This window comes from Pteropus alecto, unplaced genomic scaffold (assembly GCF_000325575.1).
Source record: "Pteropus alecto unplaced genomic scaffold, ASM32557v1 scaffold245, whole genome shotgun sequence".
Taxonomy (NCBI): Eukaryota; Metazoa; Chordata; class Mammalia; order Chiroptera; family Pteropodidae; genus Pteropus; species Pteropus alecto.
This window is the reverse complement of record NW_006436669.1, coordinates 167,946-181,211: the sequence shown is the minus strand read 5'-3', so window position 1 is coordinate 181,211 and position 13,266 is coordinate 167,946. Positions and strand designations below refer to the sequence as shown.

General features: G+C 33.7%; 1 protein-coding gene across 1 annotated transcript in view; it reads left to right on the top strand.

Moving 5' to 3' along the window:
• Positions 1-13,266, top strand: part of ZC3H13 (zinc finger CCCH-type containing 13) — a 115,019-nt gene that overhangs the window by 26,872 nt on the left and 74,881 nt on the right. The window contains 2 exon segments of the mRNA XM_025047947.1: positions 9,680-9,819; positions 10,402-10,562. Coding sequence (XP_024903715.1) covers positions 9,680-9,819; positions 10,402-10,562 — 301 coding nt within the window.

The following is a 13,266-nucleotide window of genomic DNA, read 5'->3' as shown; positions in this document are numbered from 1 at the left end:
TAACCCAAAGAGGCCCATACCAAGACACATCAGAATTAAAATGCCAGAGATTACAGACAGAGAATCTTAAAAGCTATAAGAGAAAAGCAGTTAGTTAATTCCCACAAGACTTCTCAGCTGATGTTTCAGCAGAAACTTTGCAGGACAGAAGGGATTGTCAGGAAATATTCAAAGTGATAAAAACCAAGGTCCTACAACCAAGATTACCCAGCAAAGCTGTCATTTATCTGAAGAATAGATAAAAGCTTCCTAGACAAGAAGAAGCTTAAAGGAATTCATCACCACAAAACCGGTATTACAAGAAATGATGAGGGGAAGAAGAAGAAAAAAGGATCAAATATATAAATGATAAATGGTAATAACTTCATATCTGTCAACAATTACTTTAAATGTCAGTGGATTAAATGCTCAAATCTAAAGATAGAGTGGATAAATGGATAAGAAAACAAGACCCTTACATATGCTGCCTATAAGACACTCACTTCAGATTGAAAGACACAGGCTGAAAATAGAAAGAGGTATTTTAAGAAAATGGAAAAGAAAAAGGGAAAAAAAAGCTGGGGTAGCAATACTTATGCCAGACAAAATAGATTTTAAAACAAAGGCCGTAACAAGAGACAAAGAAGGACTCAGTAATCCGACTTCTAGGTATTTATCCGAAGACACCCAAAACACTACTTCAAAGGGACATATGAATTCATATGTTCATTGCAGCATCATTTTCAAAAGCTAAGATGTAGAGGCAACCTGGGTGTCCATTAATGGATGAATGGATAAATAAGAGGTACTACCTATATACCATAGAATATTACTTAGCCTTGAAAAAGAAAGAAATCCTGCCGTCTGCAACAGCATGGACACGGGAGGGTGTTGTACTGAGTGAGTATGTCAGGTAGAGAAAGACAAATGCCATAGGGTTTCATTTACATGTAGGAACCTAAAGAACAAAACAAACAAAACAGAAACAAACTCATAGATAAACAGAAATTTTGATGGTTGCCAGATGGAAAGAAGGTTAAGGGGACGAGTGAAAAAGGTGAAAAGATTAAGAAGTACAAGTTGGTAGTTATAGAATAGTCATGGGGATGTAAAGTATAACAAGGAATATAGCTGGTAACATTGTAATAACTATGTATGTTGTCAGATGGGCATTATATTTATTGGATTGAGCACATCTAGCATGCCAAAAAAAAAATACAGCTCTTTAATATATGATAAAGGCATACTTACGTATCATTTGCATTTTTCTTGTAAATTGCCTATTTATGTCCTTTGCTCATTCTTTTAATTGGTAACAATTTTTTTGTATATGGATATCAATCTTTTCTTATGTATTACATGTACATTTATTATACTAAAAAATTGTCGCCTTCTTAAATGTGTCAGTTATATTTTTCTGACGACTTAGAATCACAATATTGTAATGATAACCTCAAACTTTAAGGCATGAGAAACATTTTCTAAATATATGAAATGGTTTCAGACTTTTTTGAGTTCCATCCTATGTTTCGATTTTCTGATTTTTTGGGGGGGGAGGGTTAGGAGACTATCACTTGCAGTGTGACTACTTTGTAGCCCATCTCTTATAGATTAGGAAAACATCTTTCCTTTGATTATAATAGATATGCATAAAATAAGAATAAGTAGTTTCCAAGTAAGGACTTGAGAGCTTTTCCCTCTAAGCATAATGTATTAGCTGTTGTGCATTGGCTTTGACATGTATTTTAATTGTTCAGGCCTGTCCCCTTGGTTGGGTGGTTGGTGATTGTAGCCTGAAAACCAGCTTTTCCTTTCTTACATGTATTCTGTATTGGTGATATTTCCAGAGAGCAGTTTTTTGATGGTCAGAGCATTTTTGATAATACCTTAAAAAATACTGTAAATCATTTTTACCAATTAATTATTCTTGTATTCTTAGTATTTGGTTATGGAATTTCATCTTTCTCTTAATAACTTATAATCTTTGATCCTTATTATTTATTGATGTAAAGTGTCTGAATGGGGTGTGTAATAGGAACTAGAGATAGCCATTATTCCTTTAATAAAATTCCAGTATCCAATTATTTTATCTATTAAAAGTTGTATGCCGTTTAATAATTGCTTTCTGTGTGAAAAGCGTGATTTAGTCTATTTTATATATTTGCTGAGAAATTCTCATCTATTCCAATATAAAATGAATAATCAAGTTTAGTAACACAAATAATGTATAGCTACCTTCTCAGTCCCCAAACATGAATGGATAGTTGACATTCTAATATGTTTTACCTATCTATGACAATAATGTCTATTTTCTTGTGCCTTAAGCATTCAAATAGGACTACTTTCTTTATAGTTTTTAGTTCTTCATTTTCTTTACTCCAGGTTAAGAAATGGTGATCTTAAATGCTAAAAGTATAGTTTGAGAAGGCACTTCAGTTTGTAATTTTGCAAGCCCACCACAGTCATGTGTTAGAATAAAAGTCAGTGAAATTCCCACTTCCAGGCTTCTTGGAGTTTATAACAAATGAAGGTGAGAGGTTGGGTAGCTGTGCTAGCAGTCACCAAAAACTTCTATGTGTTATAATGAAATAGCTCTGTACACTGCTTTTTTTTTTTTTTTCTCCTTAAGCAACTTTTGTTTTCATTGGAAAAGTGTGAAATAGAGACATATTAGATCCACTGAGGAGATGACAATTCTAATCTAAGAAACTAATACAAATTACTTGTAATGAAAATATTACAGATATTTCAGAAAGGAGCTCATATACATATTAGTATTACTTAACTTTATATTTAGATACAAATCAGTTGGATCACTAAGAAACTTATGGAAGCAATGTTGCACACCTAAAGTAAAGTTTATTAGATACTAATGAATCTTTAAGAAAATCAAGGAGGTAATGATACACATTATATGCAGCATGTAATTTTGAAGGGTTTGATATCTTTAATGTTTAAAATTTATAGCTAAGTGTTTTAATGTTATCTTTTAAAAATCCTATCTCCTAACCAAAACCCAGCTCCCGACAACCTAAAATCACTTCCAGAAAACCAAGGTACCTTAAAAATGCTTGGCTATTCATATAGAAATCAGCCGTATTGATTTTAATCTTTTACAGAAACAGTATATATTTCTTTTTTAAAAAAAATCTATTAATTTTTATGATGACGTTGGTTAACAACATCCAGTAAGTTTCAGGTATACAATTTAACAGTAAAGCATATATATTGCACTGTGTGTTCACCTCCCGTAGTTAGATTTCTTTCTATCACAACATATTTCACCCCTTTTACCCCATCTACCTTCCCCTCCCCATCCCTTCCACTAGTCTATTGTCCATATCCATGAGTCTCTGTAACCACTAGTCTGTTGTCCATGTGTCTCTGTTTGTCCTGTTCATTTGTTGCTTTTAGGTTTATATCCCACATATAAGTAATATCATGTGATTTTCAACGTTTTCTGTCTGGTTTATTTCGCTTAGCATGATTATCTTGAGATCCATCCATGTTGTCACAAATGGCAATATTTCATCTCTTCTTATGGCTGAGTAATATTCCATTGTATATATGTACCACAGCTCCTTTATCCAGCCATCTATCATAGGACACTTTGGTTGCTTTCATGTCCTGGCCACCGTGAATAATGCTGCTGTGAACATCGGTGTGCAAATATCTTTTCACATATGAGTTTTCAGGTCTTTGGCGTGAATACCCAGTAGAGGGATTGCAGGATCATATGGTAGATCAATTCTTAATTTTTTGAGGAACCTCAATACTGTTTTCCATAGCGGCTGTACCAATTTGCAATCCCACCAGCAGTATATGAGGGTTCCTTTTTCTCTGCATCCTCTCCAACATTTATTACTTGTCCTGTTGATTATAGCTATTCTAAAAGGTGTGATTTGGTATCTCATTGTGGTTCTGATTTGCATTTCCCTAATAGCTAGTGATGTTGAGCATCTTTTCATATATTTGTTGGCCATTTGTATGTCCTCTAGGGAGAAGTGTCTCTTTAGATCCTCTGCCCATTTTTGAATGGATTGTTTGTTTTTTAGTTGTTATTGAGTTGTATGAGTTCTTCGTATATTTTGGATAGTAGGCCCTCATCGGAGGCATTGCAAATATATTCTCCCATTTTGATGGTTGACTTTTTACCTTGTCGATGGTTTCTTTTGCTGTGCAGAAGCTTTTTAGTTTGATGTAGTCCCATTCATTTATTTTTGCTTTTACTTCCATTGCCTTTGAGGTCAATTCATAAAATTCTTATTAATTCCAAGGTCCTTGAGTTCCTATGTTATCTTCTATGCATTTACTGTTTTAGGTCTTATATTCAGATCCTTAATCCATTTTGAGTTAATTTTGGTATGTGATGATAGACAACCGTCTAGTTTCATTCTTTCGCAGGTGACGTTCCAGTTTTCCCAGCACCTTATTGAACAGGCTTTCCTTTGTCTACTGTATGTTTTTTAGCATTTTTGTCAAAAATTATTTGCCCATATAAGTTTATCTCTCAACTCTCAATTCTGTTCCACTGGTCTGTGTGTCTGTTTTTCTGCCAGTACTGTGCCATTTTGATAATTATTGCTTTGTAGTATAATTTGAAGTCGGGCAAAGTGATGCCTCTAGCCTCCTCCTTTTTTCTCAGGATGGCTTTGGTAATTCGGGGTCTTTTGTGCTTCCATACAAATTGATGATTTTTTTTTCAATTTCTTTAAAAAAATGCCGATAGGATTTTGATGAAGCTTGCATTAAATCTGTATAATGCTCTAAGTAATAAGGTCATATTATCTATGTTGATTTTTCCAATCCAAGAACATGGAATATCTTTCCATTTTTTTGTATCTTCTTCGATTTCCTTTAATAAGGTCTTATAGTTTTCATTATATAGATCCTTCACATGTTTCATTAGATGCATTCCTTGGTATTTTATTCTTTTTGTTACAATTGCAAAAGGAATTATTTTTTCCATTTCCTTTTCTGAGACTTCATTATTAGAGTATAGGAACGCTATGAGTTTCGAACACTGATTTTGTATCCAGAAACTTTGCTGTATTTACTTATTATTTCCAATAGTGTTCTTGTGGAGTCTTTAGGGCTTTCTATGCAGAGAATCATGTCATCTGCAAATAGTGACAGTTTGACTTCTTTGTTTCCTATTTGGATGCCTTTTTACATCTTTCTCTTGCCTGACTGCACTTGCTAGGACTCCCAATGTTATATTGAATAACAGCAGCAATAGTGGACAGCCTTGTCTTGTTCCTGATCTTGAAAGGTTTTTAGTTTTTCACCATTCAGTATACCGTTGGCTGAGAGTTTGTCGTATATGGACTTTCTTATGTTAAGGTACTTTCTTTCTATACTGATTTAGTTAAGTGTTTTGATCATAATTGGATGCTGTATCTTGTCAAAGCGTTTTTCTGAATTTATTGATATGATCATATAATTCTTATTTTTTAATTTGTTTATGTAGTATATCACATTAATTGACTTGCGTATGTTGAACCATCCCTGTTCCCCTGGGATGAAGCCCTCTTGATCGTGGTGTTATAATCCTTTTAGTATGTTGCTATATTCGGTTTTCTATTATTTTAGGATTTTTGCATATATCTTCCAAAGAGATATTGGTCTGTAGTTTTCTTTTTTTGTATTTTTACGAGGTTTCGATATTAGGGTAATATTGACCTCATAAAATGAGTTGAGAAATATTGCCTCTTCTTCGATTTTTTGGAAGAATTTGAGGAGAATAGGTATTAAATCTTCCTTGAATGTTTGGTAGAATTCATCTGGTCCTGGACTTTTTACTTTGTGGTAAGTGTTTGACGATTGTTTCAATTTCCATACTGCTGATCGGTCTATTTAGATTTTCCAGTTCTTCTTGGTTCAGTCTAGGAAAGTTGTGTATTTCTAAGTATTTGTCCATTTCTTTGAGGTTATTAAATTTGGTGTTACATACTTTTTCATAGTATTCTTATGTGATCCTTTGTATTTCTGTGATGTCTGTCGTAATCTCTCCTCTTTCATCCCTGATTTTGTTTGTGTCCTTTCTCTTTTTCTTGAGTGAGTCTAGCTAGGGGGTTGCCAATTTTATTAACCTTCTCAAAAACCAGCTCTTAGTTGCATTTATTTTTTCTATTTTTTTTTGGTTGTCATTTTCAATTTCATTTATTTCTGCTCTAATTTTGATTATTTCTTTCCTTCTGCTGAATTTAGACTACATTTATTCTTCTTCTTGTTTTTTAAGATAAAGAGTTAGGTTGTTTATTTGGGCTCTTTCTTGTTGTTGGAGATAGGCCTGTAATGATATGATTTTTCCTCTTATGCCCGCTTTTGCTGTGTCCCAAAAGTTTTTATATGTTGTACTGTCATTCGTTTCTAGGTATCTTTTGATCTCTCCTTTTATTTTTTCTCTGACCCAGTCATTCTTCAGTAGCATGTTGATTAATCTCCAAGTAATTGTGGTTTTTCCTGCTATTTTTTAGAGTCGATCTCCAGCTTTAAAGCATTATAATCAGAGAATATGATTGGTATGATTTCAACCCTCTTATATTTGTTGGGGCTATATCTGTGTCAATTCTTGAGAATGTTCCATGTGTACTAGAGAAGAATGTATAAGCAGCTGTTTTTGGTTGAAAGGCTGTGCAAATGTCAATTATGTCCAGTTGGTCTACCGTGTCATTTAATGATGTTATTTCCTTATTAATTTTCTGTTCAGATGATCTGTGCATATCCGACAGTGGGTTACTTAGGTCCCCTACTACGATAGTGTTTTGGTCTGTTTCTCCCTTTATTTCTCTTAGTAATTGCTTTTATATTTCGGGGCTCCCTGATTGGGAGCATAGATATTAATAAGTGTTTATCTTCTTGGTGTATGATTCCCTTTATCATTATAAAGTGTCCCTTGGTATTTTTCTTTACCTTTTTTTATTTTAAAGTCTACTTCATCCGATATTAGTACTGCTACTCCCGCTTTTCTCTGAATGCCATTTGCTTGAAATTCATTTTCCACCCTTTTACTTTGAGCCTGTATTTGTCTTTGGTGCTGAGATGACACGTGTCTCCTGGAGGTAGCATATAATTTGGTTTTGTTTTTTGGTGCAATCTTCAACTCTTTGCCTTGTTATTCCTGACTTCAGTCCATTTACATGCAGGGTGATTATTGAAATATGACGATTTCCTGTAACCATTTTATGTTTGCTTTCTGGTATCTCGCTATTTCCAATGCTGCTTTATCCTTGTGTTTGTGTGTGGTTTTTAATTTTGGTTGGGTTTTGTGGGTTTTCTCTTTGGTTCTTCTTGTTTTATGTTATGTATTTCAGTTCTGAATCTTTGGCATTTGGTTACCATTACAAATATGTAGAGGAGTTTTATATATATCTATATATCTATATATCTATATCTCACATATCTATGTGTGTGTGTATATGTGTATGTATATATATATACATACACACACACATACAGATGTCCATTTTCTTTTGCGTGTGCCTTATCTCCATTTTCCTTTGCAAATTTGCATCTTTGAATCTCCCCTTTTTTGTCATTGTTGTCTCAATTCGTCCCTATTTATGCTAAACATTCATTACTGTGTTGCTATAGCAAATCTCTTCTTATTGTTTAAGCCTATAATGTCCAGTTCTTACTAAGGGTTGTACTCCTCTTTTATCTGTCTGCTAGTCACTTTACTCCTAGTCATGTATTTTTTGTTGTCATTTTGTTTTAGGTGAGCTGATCCTTTTCAGTATTTCCTGTAATGCAGGCCTCGTAGTGACAATTTTTGTATATGTGGAAAGGTCTTTATTTCCTCTTCATGTGTAAAGGAGAGCTTTGCTGGATATATTTTTGCTGGATATATTATTCCTGGTTGGTAGTTCCTTTCATTTAATAGTTTGAATATTTGATTCCACTCCTTTCTGGTTTGTAAGGTTTATGCTGATAATCTAATGAGTTTTCGTTTATAGGTTAGGTCTTCTTTTTCCTGGCCACCCTGAGAATTCTTTCTTTGTCATTGAGTTTTGATAATTTTAATACAGTGTGTCTTAGAGAAGGCCTTTTTGGGTTGATATAACTGGACGTTCTGTTGACTTCTTGAATTCCAAGCTCCAGCACATTCTTTAGATTTGGGAATTTCTCATCAACTATTTGTCTAAAAATGCTTTCTAGTCCTGCTCCTTTTCCTCCCCTTCAAGAATGCCCATTGTTCTTACGTTTCCTCTCCTGATGGTATCAGCTAGTTCTTGTATTTCTCTTTCATTATTTTTCATTCTTTGGTTTTTCTTCTTCCTTCTGATTTATTTCTAGATTTCTGTCTTCCACTGATCCTTTCTTCCATTTGGACGATTCTATTTCCCAAGCTTGCTACTTCATTTTTCAACTCTTGCAGTGTTTTCTTCATCTCCAGAAGTTCTGTTTGGTTCTTTTTGAGGGTTTCAGTCTCCTTTCAATAGAATTTATGCTACTCATCTAGTCGTTTTTTCAGTTCCTGAAATTGTTAATATGAATTTTTTTGGATCTCATTTAATTTTTTCAGAATTACCATCCTGAATTCTCTGTCATTTAAATCACCTATTTCTATGTCTCTAAGCTTATTTTATGGAGATTTTTCTATTTCTTTCTGAGATGCCTTGTCACCTTGGTTGTTCATGGTATTTATTTCTATGCCTGGGCATTAATGGATGTGTATTCTGCTTTTTTTCTTTCCCCAGAAGGAAGATTTATTATATAAAGGTCTATTTTTAGCCTGTTGCAAAGAAGGAGTTTTTCTTTTGGTTTCTAGTAGATGGCATCTAATCTTCTTGGATCCTTGCTTTATACAAAGTCTTAATAATGCCTTTTTTTTCCTTATAGATATTCAGTCCCACTCGCTAATTTCAGTCTTAGTCCCTGTCAGTATTAGCGACAGTTTCAGTAGTGTTTGCTCCGATTCCTCTGGGGCCCCGCGGTGTTCAGTCTTAGAGGATATGGGTCATGGGGCTGCATCTCAGCCTCGCATTTTGCAACCTCTGCAGGTAATAATCAGATGTTGTTTCTCTGCCATCCCTGCTTCTCTGCTGTCTCCACTTCTCTGATTTCTGCCCTGAAACCGGGGCTCTGACGCGGGCTGCTTGGAGCTCACAAAGAACCCGGTGCAGCTTCACCCCTCCCCCTCTATCTGCAGAGAGCTCAGACTATGAAAGGCAACTTCTTTGTTTCTCCCAGTCTGCTGCCGGATTCCCAGGGTTCTGTGTGGTTGCTCTTATGTGCAGATCCCACGGTCAGAGTTGGTGGTGTGTAGTTTGGGTGTTTTTTTGTTGAGTTTTATATGTCAAGCTTATTGTTGTTTCAAGGGGAGAGCTCTGGTGACGTCTCTCACTCTGCCATGTTTCTGACATCCAATCCCGAGTGCACCAAACAGTCTCCACAGCTCTCTCCTTCCAAAACTCAGTGCATAGGGAGCCTGTTTTGTCTCTGGGAACAACTTTTCAAGGTGTTTAGGTCCAAAAAAAAAAGGATGCAATTTTGCCTCTTAAATAAACTTTCTTCTCTCTTGGTCCGTGAGACAGGGTGAGAGCCAGCATATATTTCTTTATTTTTTAGAAGTATATTAGTCTAGGAAGACTCCATCATTTTAGTTTACATTAAAAATTAGTTGAAAAGATGCTCTAGATTTTGGTATAGGTAATTATGATAGTTTCTGACAAGCAATGGAATTTTTATTTTTAAGATTCTGACAATGGAGATATTAATTATGATTATGTTCATGAGTTGTCATTGGAAATGAAGCGTCAGAAGATACAGAGGGAATTAATGAAGCTGGAACAAGAAAACATGGAGAAGAGAGAAGAAATTATTATTAAAAAGGAGGTATACTATTTATTGAAATATATGTTAAGTTAACTTCAGTGCGAATATTGTTCAGAGAACTCATTAGCTGCTTGCTACATCTTAAATTAGGATATTGATACATTGGTCAACTTGCTATATATCAGTTACTTCATATATGTTGATCAGTTAATCTTCACATTACTAGATAAATTGGAAATATTTTTCCTATTCAACAGGTGAATAAAACTGAGGTTCTGTTGCCTGGGGTCATCAGCTAATGTGAAACGGGATTTGAATCTATATGCTATTTCTAGAATACTTGTTTCTTTTCTAAATAGTAGAGAGAGATATAATTTATTTGAGAATATAATTTGTAATTTTTTGAAGAGATTTTGAAATTTTATAACTTTTTTGGTGTTAGTGTTATTTATGGAAGTTAATTAGAATATTAGTTAAAAGCACAGGTTTAGAAGTCAGACTGATATCAATACATAGTATCATAACAATATTTCATCCGAAGTTTGGTATTTAAAAACACATGTTCACATGCTTTGTTACCTGATTATATAACAGCTATGATTGGAGGGGTTTGTGAATTGACTTACTGAATTCTTTTGAAAGGTTTCACCAGAAGTGGTTAGGTCAAAATTACCTCCATCACCTTCTCTGAGAAAGTCTAGCAAATCTCCAAAGCGAAAATCAAGCCCTAAGTCGTCATCTTCAACTAGCAAGAAGGACAGGAAGACAACTGCAGTATCCTCTCCCTTGTTGGACCAGCAGAGGTCAGTAGTGATAAATAGTGCCAGAAAGAAATAGCTTTTTGTACTTTTTGTAGTGATATTCAAAAGATTGCTTAGTAGATTATAGAAGGGTACTTTTAGTACAGTTAGTATTTATTGTAAGGTATTTTCTTCTAAAAAAAATGTGAATTGTTTTAATTTGAAAGAAAATTATAGAGAACAATAAAACAAAAGTGTCACATCTACATATGCTTCAGAGCTTTTTATTTTTTAAGAAATAAAACAATAGATAAATTTCCAGTTTTTCCCTCTGGAATTTGGTTTTTATGATACTTGCGCATATCTTTATACTTTCATAATATGTATTATTTTGCAATGTACAGTAGTATTTTCATCTCTGTAATCTTAATACAGATTATAACTTCTGCAACTTGCTTTTTCAGTTAACATTTGTTTACATTTGTCTATTTTGATACATTTAGCATTAGTTCTTTTTAGTATTTATACTATATATTTATATATAGTTTCCAGTTGTTGAACATTTAAGTTGTTTCTGGTTTTTCGCTATTAGAAGTTATATACACTGAATTTAATTCTTGTCTCCTTGTGTACATGATCAAGAGATTAAATTCTTTATAGTACATATGTAGCAGTAATAACATATTATTTAAAATTATTGTAGTAGCCAGTTGAAGAAATAAAAATAGAAATAATTAAATATTACCACATCGAGGGACTGAGAAAATATGACAGGAGACACTTTTTCATTTAATGTCACTCTGTACTATTTAAATTTTAATTAAATTATATACACTAATTTTATTTAAGAAAAAAGCTGGGTAAAAATTTCTTCCCAACATTTGACCAATTGGCAAACCCTGTCTATCTTATTAACCCATAATGAAACTCATATTTGACTCTTTCCTTCTAGTTTCTAGAGGCTTTAACCCTATTTTACACTCCAGTTACTTTCTGCCTAAATTATTATATCATCCTATTAACTGTATTGACTTTATCTAGTGTCTACTCCTCACACGTGTAAACATTTTCATTCATCTACTCCAACCTATTTATGTTATAGATGTAAGAGAAACTTTAAGTGATTAATTCTAATTAATTTATTAAGTCATTGAAAAACTCAGTGATTTTTTTCATTCTCTTGAGAGAAATTCAAATTTTAGAGTGAAATTCATACTTTGATCTTTCAGTCTTGCCATATTTTTGTTCAGTCTTCCTCCTGCACTCTTCCAAGTTTGATCCGTCAATGTCTAGCTCAAATTCTCTTTTCTGTTAAGTTTTCTCATTTCTCTTTACTGAACATAATTTCTATTCCCTGTGTGTTTTTCAGATTTTATTTATATCTTTCTCTTAATATTAATTCCTGTTTGCATTATATTTTAGCCATGACATACATGTTTTACAGCCTCTATTAAATTTAAGCTACTTGAAGATTGGTATCTTAATGGTTTATTGTTCTGTCTCCCCACAGCACCTCCTTTGCATAGAGCTTTGCATTTTATTTATTATTTTTTAAAATTTTTCCCCAGCTTTTTTGAAATATAGTAGACAATCGCTCATATTTACATTGTACAATTCAATGAGTTTTTTCAATTATAATTGTTATACAATAATATATTAGTTTCAGTTGTATAACATAGTGATTAGAGCTCAAGTGATCACCCTCTAAATCTAGTACCCTTCTTCCCCTTTACATATTTATTACAACATTGTTGACTATTTTCCTTATGCTACATTTATATCTCCATGACTATTTTGTATCTATCCATTTGTATTTCTTAATCCCTTCGCCCTTTTTCAGCAACCCCTCAACCCTCCTCTTGCCTAGTAGCCCTCAAAATATTCTCTGTATCTATGAGTTTGTTTCTGTTTTTGTTTTTATTGTTGTTTATTTTGTTCTTTAGATTCTGCATGTACGTGAAATCATGTATTTATTTGTCTTTTTCTGACTTCATTTTAGCGCAGTACTCGCTAGGTCCATCAAGGCAATATCTTTTTCCATCCCCTTTCTTCTAGTCTATTTGTGTCTTTTAATCTGAAGTGAATCTCTTGTAGGCAGCATATGTAGGAGTCTTGTTTTCTTATCCATTCAGTTTCTCTTTCTTTTGCTTGGAGCACTCAATTCTTTTCCATTTGAGGTAGTCGTTGATAGATATGTAGTTATTACTGTTTTTTATTCATGTTTTTGATACATGTTTTTTCTTCTTGAAGAAGTCCCTCCAACATTTTCTGTAATAGTGACTTGGTGTTGATGAATTCCTTTAGCTTATTTTTGTCTGGGAAGCTCTTTATCTGTCCTAAGACTCCTAAATGATAGTTTTGCTGGATAAAGTATTCTTGGTTGTAGATCCTGGGTTTTCAACACTTGGAATATTTTTTGCCGAGCCCTTCGGTCCTGCAAAGTTTCTTTTGAGAAATCAACTGCCAGTCTTATGGGAACTCCCTTGTGGGTGACTAACTGCTTTTCTCTTGCTGCTTTTAACAGTCTCTTTTTATATTTAATCTTTGGCATTTTAATTATGATGTGTCTTGGTGTGGGCCTCTTTGGGTTCCTTTTTTTTGGAACTCTCTGAGCTTCCCAGGGTTATATGTCTATTTCCTTCTCCAGATGAGGGAAGTTTCCCATCATTATTTCTTCAGATAGCTTTTCCACTTCTTGTTCTCCCTCTCCTCCTTCAAGTACCCCTATTACATGGATGTTTTTGCACTTAACTTTGTCCAAAGATTC